The sequence below is a fragment of the Diospyros lotus genome, chromosome 15 (assembly GCF_014633365.1).
Source record: "Diospyros lotus cultivar Yz01 chromosome 15, ASM1463336v1, whole genome shotgun sequence".
Taxonomy (NCBI): Eukaryota; Viridiplantae; Streptophyta; class Magnoliopsida; order Ericales; family Ebenaceae; genus Diospyros; species Diospyros lotus.
The window spans coordinates 29671595-29692344 of NC_068352.1; the positions used below are offsets into that span (position 1 = coordinate 29671595).

The following is a 20750-nucleotide window of genomic DNA, read 5'->3' on the forward strand; positions in this document are numbered from 1 at the left end:
TATGTTTTACATTCTTTCAAATTATTATATTTTATGCAAAAAACACTTTTTATGGCAATTTTAAATAAAAAATTACAAAGTCAAATTCTCGAGTGTCTAATCTAACAATATTCCATGTACGTGTATAATAAAGTCGAACCGAAGCTGTATATTGCTGGCTGGGTGAAAAAAATGATGATTCCGCATTGGCCCATGCAGGTCTCGAACCTGCGACCTTCGCGTTATTAGCACGACGCTCTAACCAACTGAGCTAATAGGCCACGCGATTCCATCTCATATCTCTCAATCTTTGTTCTTTGCTTGTCTGGTGAGCACTACCATACGAACAAGAAAAGCATTTCAGAAAGTAAATTTATTCCCTTCAATTCAAATGCAGGAGGCCCAATAAAAACCCCTCGAGATTTACAAGGTGTGTTTCACAAGCAAAGTGACCACCACCAGCCCCCATAAATGTGAAGAGACTCTTCTGAAAAATGGCCCACTAATGAGCATCTCCCATGTGAGATTGGTTCGCTCCAGCATATATATATATATATATATATCACTTCCTTTTGATGGCGACTCTCGTAGCAGCGCGACGAAAAGATTTACGTTTTTTTATGACAGGAATGTCATTAGTTCAAGTTATAAAAATAACCCTTTTACATAAGCGCTATACAGCACGGGAGAACAAAAGAACACAGCCATTCTCAAACTCAAAACCAAGTAAAAATGCCATTTAAACAAAGAGAGTAGTTACAGCAGATGAATCCAAATTCTCATACATTGTAAATCTTAAGACAAATTAAATAGCCGGCATAATTCAATCGCCCTCTCGCTTACAAGAACAATACAAGGCAGCCCGAAACAGCCAAAGCCAACTGACTCCAAGTACTCATCAGGCCAGCAATCCTACATGAGGATGATGATCTAGGGGAAGATGTTGGACTAGATTTGCTGCCTACAGGCCCAGCATGAGCATTTCCATCTGGAGCAATATTAGGCAATGGAGCTGGTGCCGGGGTTGGAGGAATGTTGGTGCCAAAGATGGCTTCGGGAAGGAGGACCTTGTCAACCTGATAAACGGCGACAGGATAAGTCGAATGCACGCTGCTGCTGATTTTTGTGTGCGCCCATCCTGAGCTAAGGTGCACCGTTCCAGACTCATCGGTGAAATTCAGAGAGTATTGGGCACCGGCTAGGGTACTAACCGGGCTTAATTGGCTGAGGTTCTTGAAGTCTGCTAGGCTGTAGTAGTGTGGCAAGGCATGGAAGAGGCAGAGCGATTTGAGCTGGTCTTGGGTGAGGTTGGAGAGGGAGGGCTTCTTAAGGGATGAGAATGCTTCATCTTTTGGCACAAAGATGGTGATCCCTTCATCACTTTTGTTGGCTTGGTTTTGGAAGGTTTCAATCACTTTGGTGGATTCAAGGTATGTCAGGAAGGTATGGAATGGGCCAGCCACTGTGAGAAGGTCTGTCAGGTTGACGAATTCTGGGCCCGGAGCCGGAGCCGGGGCCGGGACCGGGGCCGGTGCCGGAGATGCAGCAGTTGCGCCATGTGTGGATGGACAACAGAGCAAGGCTAATGCGGTGCTGATCATGAAAATCAGGCTCAATTCCAGTTCCATATTTTCCCCAAAGTTTTAGCCCTAAGTCCTGCTAAGGACAAAAACCCAGATATCAGTATTTTCAGTTTTTATAGCACATGTATTTGTTAGAAGAAACAAGTAGCTCATAACAGTAAATTTTGTATAAGGAAGTTATACAAATTGATGATCTGATTCTGTGGTCTCAACGGCATTAGTAAACAACACCCCTAAAATCAAGGAAATTGTGGTGAAACTGTCCAAATTCTCCAAGATTAAACCCTGGCTTTGCGATCCATATTTGATACCTGGCTTCGGCCTTGGTTTTCACTAGATCAATACGCCGTTGGGAAACTATCATAATTTGACAAAATAGCTTCAAGTGAAACAAGATGAGCATCAAATATTGGGAATCTAGAAAGAACAATTGCAGAGCCTGATCAAGAATACCCAAATAAACCAAGAACAGAGGGAAAAAGAGAAAAATGAGAGATGGCAATTACAGATGAGAGTGACAGTAGAAACGGTGAAGAATGCCACTGGAGGACCCAGATCAAAAACACCCCATTTTGATCAGATGGACTCTTTCAAAAACAATACTAAAGACAGAAAAGCGAAACCCTTTTAACCAAATTGACATGAAGATCAAACTAAAAGATGAGCCATGACATCAAACCGGGAAATGCTGAAAGTACTGACCTGAGCAAGAGGGATTCAGAGAGACGCGCTGTGTTGGGTACCAATGCAGTGCAGTTTCTTATGATAATTGAGACTATTTAAAAGGAATGTGCTTGTTAGGAAAGAAAGGTAGCAACTGAACATTGGAGGGTGGCAGCTGGTGAAGGTAAAAGGAGAGGGAGGGAGAGAGAGAGAGAGAGAGAATTAGGTAGAAATTACATACAGCTGGGAGTTGGCTTTGGACTGAGGAGGGCGATTTCTTGGGAGTAAATGTAGTGGCATGGACAGAATGCTCATGTGGGGTGGGCTTTCTCTGTCACAATTTCAACTAACTCATATTTCAAATAAAAAATTTGTCCTTATTAGAAAGTAAATTATAACCACAGAACTATTATCACCATATTATTTAGATAGTATTTTTGGGGGTAAATTACATTCCACACTTGAGATTTCATCAAATTACAATAGGCAACCTTCTCATTTTAAAAATTGCACTGACTTCCATTAAGTCGAAAATTGTTAAGAAATTTATGTAATAATTCTATAAAACCTAGAGAATATCCATTTGAAATAACTTTTGAACATTAAAAGTAGTTAGTGTAATTTTTAAAAGTTGATAAATGCTCTTTGTATTAATACCAAAACTCAAGGATGTTGAGTACAATTTATCTAATTTTTCTATGATAGTGCCATAATATTTTCACAAGTGTTTCTTTAAATTTATGAATATTGATAAGTCACATCATTTTATATGAAAAATGCAATACCTTAATTAATGATATTTTTTTAAAATTATAAGTTACTATAATGAATTTTCTTTTTACTTGCCATTACAATGATATAAATAAGCCATTCATTTTTTTTTTACCATATTTTCTATAAAAATTTTATTGTTTAATATTATAAACTAAGATAAGATGATCAATATCGCTCTTTTTTAGTCATTAGAAAATCACCCTCACAAAAAATAGAAAGTTCATCTTGCTTATAATTTGTTAATATAACATCATACAGATAGAATAATTCATGAAAAATAATCAAAGCCCTTTGCCCTTGATTAGATTTGGCACTTCGATGCCGGTTGTTCATCGCCTGGAGCTATAGTATGTTTCAAAAGTTGGACTATTCGCCCATTAAGATAGTACGTAAATTGAGTTTAGAATATTATAAATAGATTCTTACAAGTTACTCCTCAATCCATCATTAGAAACACCACTTTTTTTAACTAAAATTCCATCCATGAGCTATTAATTTTTGGATTATTATGGCTACATTATCTTGTGTAAAAAAATATTAAGATAACTTATTTTCATTGTACTAATATTTTTAAAAAATATTTTCAAAAAAAAAAAAAGATAATTACTAGAAGGACCACAAGATCAAAGTCAAACTAGCAATTGAATGGTAGAAGATGTCATCTCAACCATCAAGCTGTGAATTTAATGCAACAATTATAGGACTAATTAAAACTATATCACTCCTTAATAATTATACTTAAAAATAAAAACTATTTAATAGGCACTCACTATTCTTTGAGTGCATATTAAATAAACCCACCAATAAAATTCTTTTTTACACTTAATTTTCACCAGTTTTATTTTTTTTTTTTATCAAAGAAAGACTTATTTTTTTAATTAACTTGGCGTGTAAAATAAGCATCATAGACCATATTTTATTTATTTATTTAATTTACTTCTATATCATTTGAATTTTATTATTTATTTGCAACAACTCTATTCAGGCTTTGTGGGTGGAAATGCCTTGGAAGCAAGAGCCAGTGGACATCATATAAATTAATAATTTTGGACACCATCTAAGATTGTTTATTAATTAGTAGTTGCAATGTGCTTATCAAAAGACAGCCTTGGACATGGATCCAACAGTCAATCTGTTTTTCTTTTTTTTCTTTAGGGTTGGTGATGTGAATCCATTGATAGAGTTAATCAAATAAACTAGTCAAATCTTAGTTTTGTTAATCTTGACTTTTGAGATGTGGAAAAATTAAAAAATCGATCTTTGTGTTAAATATCAAACAAAAATAACAATGCGTACAAACACTACTATTGTACGTACATACATACACTATTATATGTTAATTGGATCAGTCTAATCTGATCTTCTCTTTATTTGATTTAGTCATCAATTCAAATTTTATTAATTTTAATTCCAATTTGATCCGATTTAAGGCAGATCAGGGACACTTAAACACCATCAATGAGGTGATAGATATAGAAGTTAATTACACCAATAATCACTCAATTTTGTATTTTGTTACTGTTTGATCACTGAATTTTGAAATGTTATCTGTTAGTCACTAATATTTCAAAATCGTTTTCTTACCCATCACTCGTTAGTCACTGAACTTTAAGTTCACGAGTGACGGATGTGAAACGGTTTTGAAATATTAGTGACTAGTAGATAATATTTTAAAGTTTAGTGGCTAAGTAGTAATAGTTTTGAAATATTAGTGATTAACAAGTAACATTTCAAAGTTCAGTAACCAAACAGTAACAAAATATAAAGTTGAGTGATTATTGGTATAATTAATCCTAAATTTAGAGTTAGTTTGGAAATAATAATGTCAATTACATAAATATAATCATTAAAACATTGACCACCATCATATACAATAGATACAAATTAATTAAAATCAATGATAAATTAGATAAATATTCTAGAAAGAGCTTACTTTTATAGTAAAATTGGGACACAAAAAACATTGATGAAGGGGCAATTTTGGACTGTTTCCATGCTTACCAAATCATAGCTTCACATCATTGAGAGTTGAAAGGGAGAAAAGATCTTTGTTTATGATTAAGCTTGGGTGCTATACCAACTTTTTTTAATCATAAAAACCAAGTCATTTGGATAAACAAATATTTGAGGGAATTTATATCATTTTCATCATCTTGATTTGATTGATGTTTGCAGACCTAAAAGATTTGGTGGAGACTTGTTTGACTATATGGTTGAGATTTTGAAAAAAAATTAGGGTTATTTATATGTGGAGAGTGTTTTTTATTTTTTATTTTTATCTTTGTTTTGATTTGAGAATTGAAAGAGAAATTGTTGGTGTTGCAGTGGCGAAGGGAGATATAATGGTGTTGATTGAGAGATGAGAATGACAAGATTAAAGGAATAGAATACTAGGAGTGCTCATGGTCGCAGTTGCAGAAGAAGCCATCGCAGTAGCAAGGATGAGAATAACAAAAGAAAATGTCGGTTGTGCTCGCTATTACAATGGTAGAAGGCATTGGGGAAGACAAGATGAAGGTGTGGTAAGTAGGTGGGTGGATGTGAGTGAAACACTAGGAAAAAGGAAAAAATTGTTGTTGATAGAATTTGAAGTGGAGCTCAAATTAAAAAATGTGTTTTCTCGATATAACATATTTTAGATATTTGCTAAAGTCTTGATAGGAATCAGGTGAACTATGAAGTTAGTAAAGTAATACAATTGAGGTAATCGAGTAACAAAGCAGAGAATCCCACATAGCACTTAACCCTAATCGGGGAAAATACAATCTCTCTAAAGGCGACACAACCACTTCGGCCCATTGGCAAAACAATCCTGCTTAGGAGGGACAACCTCGGCATATGAACTCGGGAATCACCCCATTGTCATTGTTAGGCTTTACGCTCCAACCCAACGCAACCCTAGCCTCAAGAGTGTCACATCAGCACTATCCTCGGAATCGACGTCACCTCGGCATTAATGCTATTGCTCAAAGGAACCTGGGGTGGTGTCCACTCGCAGCCCCGCCACTTGAGCCAACAACCGGGGTGGTGTCCACTCTCAGCCCCGCCACTTGGGTCCCGTAGGGTGAAGTCCGTCTCAGCCCCGTCCTAAGTGGGTCACCTAGCATTAATCCTAGGTACGCATCCCGAGTGCTGTCACTCTGTGCTACGTCACAAGTTACCAACCCACGTCCCCATGGACGACACAAAACAAGCCAATGCCGAAAAATCATAATATGCATAAAATCAACATCTCAATGTATGCAATTTACCGTATGAAATTCAATGCATGTGTAAATAATTGTTTGGACAACCATAATAAACCAAGCCATAGGGATGAACATTCACAGTAAACCATTCACGTGTCACTTAAAGTCTTTTCGGGTAGAACCACTCACAATTCAAAACAAAGTTGGGGGAGCGAACACTCACCTTGACAGATTCGGACTGCCTCGATCCTCGTGCACAACCTCGTTATGCGTGCCAAATCACAGACACTTGAATTTACAGTTAATCTCGAACCACAACACTTCCTAAGCACCATAAGTAATAAAGGAAACATTAAAATCCATTTTCCTCAATTATTTCACAACTTTCTCTATTTTCTCCCATTTTTCACCTCGATAATTCCAAAATAATTATTTTCTCAACTATTTTTCCAAATATTTCAACACCATAATTCTTAAAATAATTAATTAAAAATACTGGAGTTGAAATTACCGAAATACCCTTGCTCACGCGCCCTTACGCGCTTGGCGAGTGTCTGGGCAAAATTTGCTGGCGCGTGGCAGTCACACGCCACCGTCTTCAACCTCTAGCCGGCCGCCGGAGGTTGCTCCGATCACCACGAAACTGGAACCCTCCGAAAGCCCTCGATTGGTCGATCAAGATGCCACAAAAATTAGGCCGAAAGGCCACCGGAAAACGGCCCAAATGGCCAGTTGCAGGCGGCAGAAGGCGGACCGCCTCAAACCCTCGGCCAAACTCGAAACCCCCTCAAACGTTCACCAAAATGCTTCAAAATACTCCCAAAATGATCCTTGATGCCTAGAGACCAAAAGCCCTCTATCAAAGCTCCAAAAATCGTTCAAGAACGAGCTCGATTTGGTGCTTCTTTCTCGACCGAATACCTTCGGTATTTATAGGTAAAAACGACCCCTACGTGGCCTGATTTTCGGCCATTTCTTCCTCTTCACGCCACCAGGACTATCCTCGGCCATCCCTTGACAAGATTTGGCTGCCAAATGGCCGGATTTTCTGGCCAAAACTCGCGGCCAGGCTGCCATGTGCGTGCGAAATTTCTGAAAAATTACACTTTAGCCCCCCGAAATTTTTCTTTTGCATTTTGGCCCTTTCCCTTAAGCCCCTGGTCTTTCTAACATCCTCACTAAGACCCTCAAGATTAATACTTTTCATTTCCCCCTTGAAACTTTTGAAAAATTGCCATTTAGACCTCTCTCGGGCAATTTTTGAAAATTACACTTAGGCCCGATTGATTTATTTGACCTTAAATCTACTCGATTTAATCTGAAACCACTTAAGGGTTGTTCTATACATCGAATACTAGTCCTTGACACTCTCCGTTGACTTTTTGGTCGTTGTTTACAACAATTCGATAATACGGCCTAATTGGCAGTTGTATTTTTGCTATACCGAAAACTGTTCCCGATCTCATTTCTTTTATCACTAAAAATCATAATTTTAATTGCTCATCGATACTATACCATTTTCCTTAGCTATCTAGGGTCCGAGGTACCTCCTCTGATTAATTCGGTCGTCCAAAGCTGTGTTAGTGTGCCCTATAGTCTTATTTTTTCCAAAATTCCAATTATGCCCTTTTATCAAATATCATTTTTATCCTCAAAATTATTCTCGGGTGTTACACAACCTAAAGCTGCGTTCTCTTTGCTATTTTCAAGTTATTTTTAATTTTTAATTTTTTAAAATAATGAAAACGCATCCTCTTTACTGTTTTAAAAATGTATTTTTTTAAATAAAAAAAAATTATAAAGAAAACTCAAAATAACAAAAAATTATTTTCAGTGTTTTCATCCAAAACAAACTCTAAACTCAAAACATATTTATTTATTTATTCATATTTTATTATTATAATGGAAAAAATATTACAAAATTTATTAACTTTAAAATGTATATATTTTTAATAATATATTAACATTAAATATTTTTAATTTACTGAATAATCAAATTTATTGAATAAAATATTATTAAAATTTATTTTCAAAATTTCAAAGAAAATGCGTTTTCTAATTTTTTGTTTTGAGAAATAATTTTTCAAAATAACAAAGAGAACGTATTTTTAATTTTCTAAAAATAAACTTCCAAAACAAAAAATTAAAAATAAATTAAAAATTTAAAATTAAAAAATAAAAATTAAAAAATAAAGAAAACACAACCTAAGTCCCGACTCTTCACTGAAAAAAAGTTAACACCTATTGGAGGATAACCTTAGCAGTCACTAGAAGGGTGTTCATGGGTCTTGGGTTGGTAGCAATTGGGTCGGAGCCCATCTTCGTCCAATATCAAATTTCGTGATATGGTTTTGGAGATGGATCGAGTTACTGGCCCATATCAAGTCTATTACAATTTAGAAAATAAAAAGATTCTTTTATATTCTCCAATTTAAAAAAAAAAAAAAAAAGTCTTGAACACAATTTTTAATTTTCAGGCACTGCTATGTGTTCACTCCCTCTTTCTCAGTCAGGCAACTGTTAGATTGCCCGACGGTGGGCAACATAACAGTTGTCTTTAATTTTCTATCTCTGAAGATATTTTTTAAAAAAAGTATTCTAATTTTTTACAAGTAAACATGTTCTTATTTTTTAAATAAAATTACATCTACAATTTTTTTTTCCATTTTTGGCCAAAAATTATAATTATGTTTTTAGTGACAGTAAAAAGTTATTTCTCTAAAATGCAACTAAATTAAAGTAAAAATTTTGAAGATTTTGCTTTAAAACAAAGCATGAAATTATTTTTAAACAAAAAATAACACCAATCAACTTTTTAAATAACATTAAACTTATGCCAAACACATTGACTAAATACTCTATTATAATTTTATTTTTTATTTTTTTAATATAATTGGCCAAACACATAATAACATTATGGGCAAATAGTAAAAAAAATTCAAATATGTAAATTTATTCAAATGTTTCAATTTTAACAATTGTATCCCAATTGGCTCAATTAGAATACAATTGTTAAAATTGAAACGTTTAGATAAATTTATAAATTCACGAAAATATGTGAGTTTTTTTTAGCTATTTGGCTAACGGGTGCTTTTTGCAAATACCTATTTTTGCAACTTGCCGTCACGAAGAAACAATAATACCATTGCTACAAGGACTCACACCCAAAGTTCTTCCACCACAATAACACCAAGAGCAAGTGATCAGAATATCCATAATTGCTTACAAAATGTGGTTCTTTGAGCACAAGAACTATGAAGGAATGATCACTCTGTTCAACAGTTCCACACAACACAACGCGAAAGCAAGCCATTCCTCAAATACTTGACCTATCCGCCATGATGATCCTTTCAATTTCTCATCAATTTTATTGATAGAGCTTAGAAGAACTCTCTGGAATCTTGGATTGATCGAGAACAAGTGGAAAGGAGCCATGAAAAGAGCAAAATAGAACAAAGATAGATGCAATAGCCAATATAATTAAGAGGAAAGAAGAAAAGAAGATACAGTGATCAAACAAATCAGATGCTCAACTGCATTGCTCTGAAACTCCCAACATATCTACTCTACTAATGGTTAAAAAGATTGGTTACAGAGTTTAACCTGACAAGACGAATTTGAGAGAACTGACAAGAATTACACGATAGAATCGAGCTCGAGCTAGTAGCAGAAGGGGAACTTAGTACAGGATGAAGAGTGTCTAAAACTGAATCTCTAGGATATCTCTACACTAGCATTATGCTGGCATGGATCGGTTAAGAATGTAGTGGAATTTGATAATTAATCTGTGCGACGGAGGCAGACTGAAGTCATTGTGTTACAAGGACATAACTGGATGAAGATAGATGCGAGTACTGGACACAAGATGTGTGTTTTCAAGGGGTGGCCCAATCCTTCTTGATGTCAAACGTGTAGTTGATCTCCAAGTGGCATTTGTTGTCATCGTCGACGAACTGAAACCAAGAAAAAATGAAACCAGAGTATCAGCATAATTGCAGTTGCAGTCCCAATGACAACATTAGATAATGAAAGTTAACGATCAAATTTCATGCACAGTTTGGTTCCCGTGGTGCATGGTTCTGTGGGTTTGAGTTGTGAGACGGGTTTATTGTTTCTTTGAATTACTAAAGAATGCAAAGGGACGGGGGGATGAACTCATAAAAGCTAGTAAAAGAAGGTCGCTATGCAGTATATTAGCCCTAGCCTTGCAAAGGAAGACTTTGGCAGGAAGCTCGCGAGATGGAACCTTCATAAAGAGCTAGGCAAGGCAATTGGTACTCCTTCGTCATCAAGACAACAAGGGGCAATTCAGAAATTGTAAATAATCATAAATATATTGAAATACAGAAATTACACAGGATATAAGATCAGAAGAGTGGGCACTCTTGGCAAAATATTTAGCACACGAATTTCTAAATGGTAATACCCATAGATTTTCAGTTAAGAGAACAAATACAATAACCCAAAACAAGTCAGAGAAAGCTTTTAATGTCTACCATACCCTAAGCTTTACTAGTTAAAGCCAAAGTTGGAAAATTCATTGCTAATTTTGTCAAAAGAAAATGCAGAAATGGACCCAAAAAAATGTTTTCTTTTTAGATAACAGACCCCCAAAAAAGAAAAATTAAGGAACAGCTTTTTGACATTCCCCTAATTCTCATCTCAAGTCAAAAAATGAGATCACAGAAGCAAATGGATTGTAGCAAGAATTCATACGATAACATGTAGCTGTTATCATATAGCCGTTGAAAGAAACACAATTCTGCAAGTTCCAGAAGCACTATTTTTTCACCTTCCTCATTTGAGTTGTTCCAAAACATAAGAACTTCAAAACCTTACATTGTGAGATTACAAGCAAGGTGAACTTACCATAGATAATAACGGCAAAAAATTTTAGTATTGTTTATAAGTTCACTAAGGTGCTCTTGTACAAGCAAGATGAACATACCTTTGTTCTTGCTGTATATGAACCTCTGGCAAAAAAGCCAGAAGGGGTGATCTCTTCAGGTATAACATGTGTGTAAGGCTCTTCCTGAGGGCTAAAAGTTCCAAGCATCTCTTTTGAGCTGTCCACTGAAATGAAACCCAAAATGAGGTGAAACATTCAAATGGTACGGTTTCAAAAATTCTGAATCTTAGATAAGATTTTTGAGTACATTACCTTTCATGCTGGTTTTCCAAACAGTGTTTCGGTATTTTAGACCCGAAACAATGTTATTCCCGACTCTGAAAGAAAATTTCAATCTGTAGCGACTACCTTCTTTCAATGTAAACCACGACCCTTTGGGTTTTCCATCTTCCGGAATAGGAAGAACAATCTCAGGTCTATCAGGAGATAGAATTGAGAGACTGAGGATCTCACATCCGGTTCCAGTGTTTCTACAGTACGCGGAAACAATAAAGTCAATGGTATGAAGCCCAAATTTCATCAGAAAAAGTAGTGCAAAACAAAGCTTAGTTTTGAATTAACTTAATCTACATTTAAGCAGGTGATAAGATCAGTGAACGTGAAGAAGTTCGAATAACTGAACTATTTGAGTTCCAATTTGAGTTCTGAGTGTTAATGCCATGATAGCAGAAGAAAATGATTTGTTAATACTCATGAAACTCTGAAAATGATTCGCGGGTAGAAAATGATATCTAAACATTAGCAGACTTGACTGTTGGGCATTTAGGATGGAGACGAACTAAAATTTTGGTCAGAAACCATGTCTGAATTAGCATTTTAATAGTGCAAGTATATTTACGAACCATCTCTCTCTCTCTCTCTCTCTCACACACACACACACACATTTGCAAAAGCTTTCTTTTTCTAGGAAAGCTTAAATTTGGAGAAATCAGGGATATACTTCTTGATATAAGCTTTTGCAAAAAGAGCTTGTGATATCTTATGGATTGATGGTGGAATATCTATAAACAGAAACCCAGCGAAAGCAACAGAGGTCAAAAACTGTAATCTGTTCAGGAAAGTCGCTAAATTGCCGATTTATGAATCTTTAATTTTAACAAATAGAAAATTACTGTGCTATATAGAAGGAAAAACAATAGAGTAATGCTAGCATTAAATTCCTTAAACATTAGCAGAACAAAGCAATGAATTGGCTTACAGATCCAAAATATTTCAAGAAGCTCATGCTGAAATCAGCAACTAATGCCAATTGGGGAAGGAGAAATATTTTATATATTTTGTGAAGCATCTAGTAATCCAGTTTGATCAGGACTAAATCAGTAATTGATCTTTAAAATCCAAATTGAGTTAAATTGGAATCATTCAATACCTCCAACACTTTCCATATCCACACTCCCAAGAAGCTGTTCCTTCCACCTCCTCAGGCTCTCATCCTCCTATAACACATCAAAATCCGAACAAAAACATAAGTTAACCAGAACTTGCAACCACAAATCAAAGATCCAATGAACTACTTGTACATCAAATTGGAGAGGAAAGAACGACCTTGTCCTTCTCAAGCTGTTCTTTGAGAGAGAACTGAGGGCCAGGCTGAATCTCTTGGCCTTCATCTTCTTCTTCTTCCTCCTCCTCTTCAGTTGTACATAAGGAGTTCTCGCTCACGCTTCTCTTGAGGCTTTCATCAGTAATCTCTTGTGCATTGCTCTGCAGTCCGGTAGAACCCTCTTTGTTTTCATCCAAAGCCATGTTTTTGGAACTAGAAACAGCTCCAACCGCCAAAGACATCAATTCGTCAAACAGTAACCCGGAAACCTTTGAAATCTTGAACCCCAGAGAGGGAGAGAAACCCGCGAACCAAAATCAACGGAAGAACCAGATTTTTTCTTTTTCTTTTTTTTTTTTCTTGTTTTTGTGAAAAGATTGGAAAGTGGTGGAATCCCAGAAAGGCAAGAGTTGTCTATGCCCAAGAAAATCCAACAAAGTGAACCCAACAAAAGCAAGAACAGAAAGAAAAAGAGGACAGGTCCCACGACTCCCACCAAGAAAAAGCGGAAGACAAGAGGGCCACTTTCTTGAAGAGGGTTGTTGAATAATCTCAAATCCAAGACTCACAAGTGGATGAGAAATGGGGAGAGAACGTGACGACCATTAATGGAAGTTTTTTTTTTTTTTTTTTTTTTTTTAATGAGAGAGAGAGAGAGAGAGAGAGAGAGTGTGTGTGTGCGTGTCTTGAAGTTTGGGTTTGGCAGAGTCTTAACGTTTGGGTTTGGGAGAGTCTTGAAGTTTGGGAATTCTTCTTCTTCTTGAGAGAAGAAAGGCCGGACTCAGAGGATTTCTGTGACTCTTCGTTTTTGGGATTGAAGAAGAAGAAGAAGAACGTGAAGAACGGTCTGATACATGACGTGATGGTGATAAAGCTGGTCCCTTTGCTTTTTATGTGTACTATATTTCAATGGTCCCATGTTCAGAGATTGATTTGAATTGTTGGGTGAATGATCATGTTGCCAGTTTACCGTTTGTTACCATCATGTCTGCTTGGTTATTTCCATCGAGTCATCCACCAATTTTGTAAGAGTTACTGAATTATTACACATAATAATAAGGTAGAATCAAATTTAAATAATTGATTTAATCAAGATAACTAAAACCACTAGGACTAAGGACCTTAGTAGGGTCTAAAATATTGCCTTTAGACCATCTCCAACTCAACCCCAAATTTGAAATAAAATCTCAAATTTGGGGTAAAATCTTTTCCAACCCACCCCCAAATCCTACCCCAAATTTGAGATTATTAATAGTATTACCCCAAATTTAGAGTTGCACTATTTCTTCACCCTAAATTTGGGGTAATATATTTATTCTTATTTTGCCCTCCTTATTTTAACTATAATAAAATTTAATTCCTTCTGTATTTCACTTTTATATATTTTTATATTTTTATTTACTTATTATTAGTATTAATAATATTTAAATACTAATAATAAATTATAATCAATTAATGAATAATAATTAATAAATTTTGTCGTGTTCAATATAATGTTTTATTAATTGAGATAGTAAATGTAATGTTTTTATTTTTTTAATATTATTGATAATTAAATTTTTTTAGTTAATTATATAATTTTTAGGTAACAATTTAAATTGATATATAATAAATAAGTAAATAATTTACATTATAAAAAAATATTTAGAATCAAAAAAATAATAATAATAAACTATTCCTTTACCCCAAATTTAGGGTTAAGCGTTGGAGAAGAATTAGGTCTTACCCCAAATTTGGGGTGAAGGGTTAGAGATGCCCTTAGAGCATAAATTAAAATAATTGAATAAGTAATATATCGGTGTCATTTCGGTCAATTGCGAGTTCAATTCTCGTGCAGAGCCAAAAGTTTAACTTACGATTTATCTTCCTTGACATAATCGAGGGCATGAGCACTAAGATCTCGTAAAGACAGTCATCCTAAATAGGGTCTAAGATATTTTATAAAGTATAATTATTATCATAAATATCAATTTAAGTTTATTTTAGTGTTAATTCTAATTTCATAAGTACCTATTTATATGAGTAATGCTATTCATTTAGACTCGAGATGGATTTCTAATCTAGTTAGCACTCTTTTATTGAAAATTGAAGAGGTGTAAATGTCTATATTTATATGAACACCTTCTCAAGGGCGAAGCCAAGTAAGGCCAGATCATAATTTTTTTTACTTTATATTATTTTTAACTAAGTCTAATTCCTAAAATCAATTCAAAATTATTGTATTAAAGTTTAGCCTAAATAGGTCAAATAGTCCTAATCCACTTATTCCTAAGTCCTAATTCATTTTATTTCCAAATTTATCTCATTTCTTGCTTTCTTTCCCAATATCTATTTGATTTTCTTTCTTTCGATTGCTACTGCTATAGTTAAAAGAATATTTTTCGTAATAAATATTGTGAAGAATCAATTATGTAGTAGAACTAAAGACTAATGGATAAATGATAATTTTGTTGTGTATGTTAAAAATGATATATTTAATAAAATTAATAATAAAATCATTATACAGTGTTATCAAAGTATAAAAAATTATAGAAAATAATTATAAAAAATATATATTTTAATATTATCATTATTATTTTATTTTTAAAATTATATTTTTTGTATTTAAATTTACTCAATCAAAATCCTGACTCTACCTCTTGCATCTTATGAAAAAATCTTAGCTAGACTAAAGCACTCATATATACATAATTTTTAAACTATTATAATTACCCAAACCCAATATCTAAAATTCCACTTGATACACTTTAAACAGTAGATATTAAGTAAGTTAGTGTCACCCAAATGAAAGAAATAATAAAATAAAATTATATTATGTTAGTCAACATCTTGTGCTTGATGATAGCATGCCATTGATTGACAACATCATGTTTGACTTCTTTGTTCTTTCATTTTTTAGAAGTAATATAAAAAGAGGCCCATGATTACCATTAACATCCTCTTTCTACTAAAAACAATATTTATAAAAAATATTAATATCACTTCCCTTTTTATATATTTAATTTATTTGGTGCATAAATATTATTTTTCCTATTAGAATCAGATGGCAACACCTGCAAAACTGGTGGGGCCCAAAACCGTCCACCAACTAGGCTCCACTTTGTGGGCCCAACCCAGCGGCCCAACCTTTAGGCCCACTATCTCTCAGCCCATTCCTTGAAATAGAAATGTTTCGTGCAAACAAGGACTCATTGAGCAACTAACCCTGCTTGCCCTTCACAACTCAATATACTTAAAAGCTACTTCTAAAAATAATATTGACAAGATAATATAAATTGTAGTTAAAATTAGTCAATATGAGTAATATAGGCCTACGAGTATTACACTCACCGATGAATCACGTCACATCAATTCAAATCAGCCGACGTTGACATATGGGCTATGGGCCCAGCCCAAGTTCACCCTGCGGGGCCCATTCCCACCGCCCGACAACTCAGCAGTCAGCACTCCCATGCCCACCTCCTTACAACTCTATATTGTGTAAAAATATATATATATATATATACGATATTAAATAAAAATAAAAAAATATTTTTTAAAAAAGTAAAAGACTAAAATTGGAGAAAAATTCATAAATATTAAAAAATTTAAGTTATGAAATTTTTTTTATAGCTATTCATAGATAAAAATGTATTTTTAAATTGAAAATATATTTTTGATATTTTTTTAATATTACAAAACAATCAACAGAAAGTTCCTAAATTATCTAACATTTAATGATATCTTTTTAAATAATTATAAATGTTTATTATTTCGGACGGTGGGGCTAAAAGAAGAACTATAATTATATAAATATTAAATAAAACTTTTATATGTAATATTATAATATGTATTATTATATGATTTATTTTATATAAGGTACAGGTGGCATTGGTGGCTAATATTTCAGGGTAAGGCCATGATATGGTCACATGGCGGTGCTTCCACAGTGTAGACAGCAACCAACGTACGAAATTTGCAGTTAAAACCCCCAGATTGGAATGGATTATTTTACGGTGGGAGGGGGGACATGCCAAAATAATGAAAATGTATTTCACCCAATTGTGAAATTATTTGTCCCCTCCTTTTTATATCTTTTTTTAATTTTTTTTCTTGTAGTCATTTCTACTGGTTGTCGTCATCTCTTGCCAATCACTCTTATATTCTTCTCTCGTCACGAAAAAAAGTTTTCTCTTATCAATCACTCTTAAGGTGTATTTGATAAATATAAAAAATAAAATAAAATTTTAATTTCATAGAATTTCAATTCTCACTCCAACACGTAGAAATTCAAATTCTTTGATTTCAAGAAAAATTTTTACTTTTTGAACTAAGATGGAATTAGAATTCCATGAAAAACTATTTGATAAAATTTCTTGAAATTTAGATAGAATTCTAATTCCACTCTCATTTTCTACCTTTATTAAATACACCTTATATTCTTCTTTCTTGTCACGAAGAAAAAAGTGTAGCGATAACCGACATAAAATAGGCAAAGATGGTAAAAAAAAAATTATTAAAAATAATAATAATAATAATAATAAAATAAATTTACAAATAATTAAAAAATATTTTCGTCATTTTAACGTATCTCGATCACCTTCTCGATAAGTCCGTGCAACAATGTAAAATAATCTGATTGGGATCGACCATCGTTGCCCCTGGGAGTTGGGAATCTATGTGACCAAAATACCCTTGCAGAATAGCTACACGCAGGCAGTGGAAACGGGTGCATTATCGTACTTTTACAAATCTATAGGGGTATCATGATTGCAACATATGATGTGATGATCACGAGTCTGACGGTGATCCAGCGAGGACAATGCCGTGGGCCCCACGTGGTGGCCGTCCCATCTGCCGTTTATTCTGTGGACCCCGCCGGCTCCGTTTATCGGACGGAAGTCTATGACCCTATGATGCTTACTTGGATTTGATATATTTTCCCCTAAAATTACAAAAGAGGCCAGCTTTAGCCGGTAACATGGCAAGAATAAATGCCCATCTAAATGTTTTAATAATTTAAAATTGAATAAAAAGGGAAGAAAATTGATATAAAAAGCCAAATTAGGTCAGAATCAAGGTGGCCTTTAGAAAGGCCAACTTTTCTAGAGATGACTCATTTCATAGACTAATCTAGGTGCCACGTCATCATTGCCCACATTTTCTCTCAAGCTATAATGTGCTCTCACCGTCCAACCATTTTTCCTTCTCCTTTTTTTTTTTTGTCGTTTTTATTTAATATTTCTTTAAAATAGATAAAGACAAGCACTTGACAAGTTTAATTATTAAATCCATGGAACTGTTTAAATTAAATAAAAAAATATTTTTTAAAAATTAAACTGAATCAATTGAATAATTAGTCAAACTAAAAAAATTAAAAAATTGAAAAACATAAAAAATAAAAAGTTCGAACAAATAAAAGTAATACTTCAGTAAGAATATGTGTTATTTAAATAAAAAATAATATTTCATTATGAATAATTTTTATTTGATTAATTTTTATGAATAGATTTTAGTTTTAAAAAATTACTCAAGCAAAAATGATATTACTTGATTAAAAAAAAATTTTACCTAAGTAAAATTGATATTACTCAAATAAAAGGTTTTTCCTAGTCAATTGATAAATTGAGTACAAAGAATAATACTCTTGTTCAATTATTATTACTCAATTAAAGCATTTAGTTACTTGACTAAGTACTCGATTAAGAATAATTTCTTAGTCAATCAATAATTCTAGCACATAAATTTTATTTAATATAGTTATTTTAATTTTTTCAATAATTAATGAGATTGAATCAAAATAAAATAACCAAAAAACTCAAATTTATAAATCGAACAGAATCGATCTACAAATTGAACCAAATCGAACTGTTAGTATCAATCGATTCGATTAAGTTAATTTGATTTAATTGAAATTTTGATCACCCATAAAATAGGTAACAAATGTTATATAGAGTAATATATTTCTTCAAGGTTCTTGAATAATATAGATAAATATTTTTTAAAATATTTTAATTAGTTAGACATTTGTAATGGCTTTATCATGTCATTGGAATTAAGAGACGCTTTAGATGTTTTGTAACTAGAGTGCAAATTTCTCTAAGAACTAGCTCACGTTTACATTTAATTTATAGTTTATTTTTAAAAGACTTTTCAATTACGAAAAATAATTTTATTATTTCTATCCACCTTGACAATAACTTTTCTCTTAATTCTTTCTTAAAAAATTATGTATCGAAAGAGTATTAAAGCAGCCTTCAAGAACATTAGTCCAGTGATTGGGGCAATCGATTATGAAAAAAAGTTTTTTATCTTTACGTTTGTTGTGTGTCAGTATTCGAGCATTGGTTATTGCAGTTCCCTGATTTATATTCTCTGTTGGAATTGTGAGGCCAAGTAGCGGAGTGTCTATGATGAAACGTCATCCAAAAAAAAAATATATATATATATATATATTAAAATAGGTACTTTATACTTGGTGATCAGAATACTAAATCTCAATGAATAAAATAACACAATAATAATCATAAAATAACACAAACCACGATTAATACAAATCTTAATACAACAAATATTCAAAGCAATAATCTGATTGTTACCATCAACATACATTGAACCCAATTAAATGTACATGAAACAGTGGAATATTGGGTGGGGGGTTCCGATTATTGATGTGCTAAACATGTCACCTCCATCCCTAGCTGCCCCAAAGCACAAGATCACACAAAACCAGAAACAAAATGGCTTCCATAATTCATCAACCGTACCCTGGTTGGCTACCCACGGGAATGATAAAAGAGTAGAAGCAAACAAACAAGTCTAAGTCTAAACTATACAAATTTATTGATATGGCAAATCTCATCTCATCAGCCCACCACCCTTTGTTTTTTCATTTTTAATTCCAAACACTCTAATCTCCCACTGCTCATCGAGATGAGTTGCCATCTTCCTAACATTCTTCATGGACCCCCTGCAGTACTCCCCTCCTTTCCCTCTATTTATACCCCCCCTCTCCCTCCACTCTCTTCATACCCTACCAGTCATCCAAACCATCTATTTTTCTCTCTTCTTCATCCATCTTTCTTGCTTCTTCAATGGCCACTGTTGAGGTAATTAACCCCACATCTTCCTTCACAATCATTTTTCCTTTTAGTTTTTTCGTTCGTCCAACCTCAATAGCTTAGAGTCCCTAGCTAGCTTTAATTTATCGCTAAATCAAGAATATAACCTTAGCAAAAGGCCAATCAAACCCAAAATTTATCATAAAACCCGAGTCGTTTCGCGATATGATATATATTTTTTATCATCTTTTTCATATTAATGTATATTTGTGTGCATGTATCTCTTTTCTTTTGATACGTAATGCTATCAGCTATGACTAGATCACACGCATGAATTATGAATATATTAGTAATCTTTGTGGGGTTATTGTGATCGTGAAGGTTGTATTAGCCAAATCGGCGCTTTCGGAGGAGACCAAGGAAGAGACAATCATCAAGGAGGAGGAGGGGTCGACAGCAACCACAGAAGAGCAAGTGGCAGCACCGCCGCCGTCGGAGCCTGCGGCGGAGGAGGCAGCAGGCGAGAAGGCTGAGGCGGCGGAGGAGGTAGATGCTGCTGCCGAACCTGAAGCCCCAGCTGTGGAAGCTGAGACTGAGGTGAAGACGGAGGTGGAAGAAGAGAAGGTGGAGGTGACCGAGGAGGTGGTGGTTGCTGAGGAGAAGAAGGAAGAGGTGGATGCTCCGAAGGCGGCGGCGGAGGAAGTAGCTGAGGAGGCTACCGAGGCACCGCCGGCCGCCGCAGAGACAGAGCCGGAAACAGCCCCTGAGGGACCGAAAGATGAAGTCGCCGGCGGGGAGGAGGAAAAGCCAGTGGAAGGTGCAGCTGAGAAGACTGATGAATGAAGAGCTTAATTAATTAGTGATCAAATTAAGATTTTAATTTTCTGGGTGTGGAGTTGATTATGTTGATGCAGTGGAGTTTCTTCTACTATGATGGCTGTGTGTTGATGCATGATGATGGGTTTGGCTATGATCTTCCATAATAATATACTTTGTGTCCACTTTTCAATGGCTATGATCTTCCATGACAATATTTATATACTTTGTGTCCACTTTTCAATGCATTCATAT

The 20750-nt window shown here is 34.2% G+C and overlaps 3 protein-coding genes and 1 non-coding gene across 9 annotated transcripts; 1 reads left to right on the forward strand and 3 right to left on the reverse strand.

The window, feature by feature from the left end:
- Positions 1-186: 186 nt before the first annotated feature.
- Positions 187-260, reverse strand: TRNAI-AAU (transfer RNA isoleucine (anticodon AAU)). The gene has a single exon. It is a non-coding gene; the product is annotated as a tRNA-Ile (tRNA).
- Positions 261-686: 426 nt separating this feature from the next.
- On the reverse strand, positions 687-2532 carry LOC127791350 (fasciclin-like arabinogalactan protein 7). Of its 6 annotated transcripts, none has more exons than XM_052321166.1 (3): positions 2265-2471; positions 1746-1919; positions 687-1638 (listed from the first exon to the last, which is right to left on the reverse strand). In XM_052321166.1, the coding sequence occupies exon 3, from the start codon at positions 1605-1607 to the stop codon at positions 819-821; it is 789 nt and encodes a 262-aa protein (XP_052177126.1). In that variant the 5' UTR covers positions 1608-1638; positions 1746-1919; positions 2265-2471; the 3' UTR covers positions 687-818. The 6 variants fall into 6 exon arrangements, 5 of the variants coding, with proteins under 5 accessions (XP_052177126.1, XP_052177125.1, XP_052177123.1 ...); XM_052321165.1 differs by having other exon boundaries at positions 1746-1941; XM_052321163.1 differs by lacking the exon at positions 1746-1919.
- Positions 2533-9696: 7164 nt separating this feature from the next.
- On the reverse strand, positions 9697-13512 carry LOC127792007 (rho GDP-dissociation inhibitor 1-like). Its single transcript, XM_052322285.1, is given in 6 exon segments — positions 9697-10140; positions 11136-11260; positions 11349-11546; positions 11549-11566; positions 12466-12532; positions 12642-13512. Coding segments are annotated over 6 exon segments (726 nt in total). The 5' UTR covers positions 12882-13512; the 3' UTR covers positions 9697-10062.
- Positions 13513-19559: 6047 nt separating this feature from the next.
- LOC127792012 (uncharacterized) lies at positions 19560-20688 on the forward strand. Its single transcript, XM_052322290.1, has 2 exons — positions 19560-19727; positions 20061-20688. Exons 1-2 carry the CDS (start codon positions 19713-19715, stop codon positions 20520-20522), a joined length of 477 nt encoding a protein of 158 aa, XP_052178250.1. The 5' UTR covers positions 19560-19712; the 3' UTR covers positions 20523-20688.
- The last annotated feature ends 62 nt before the right edge of the window (positions 20689-20750 follow it).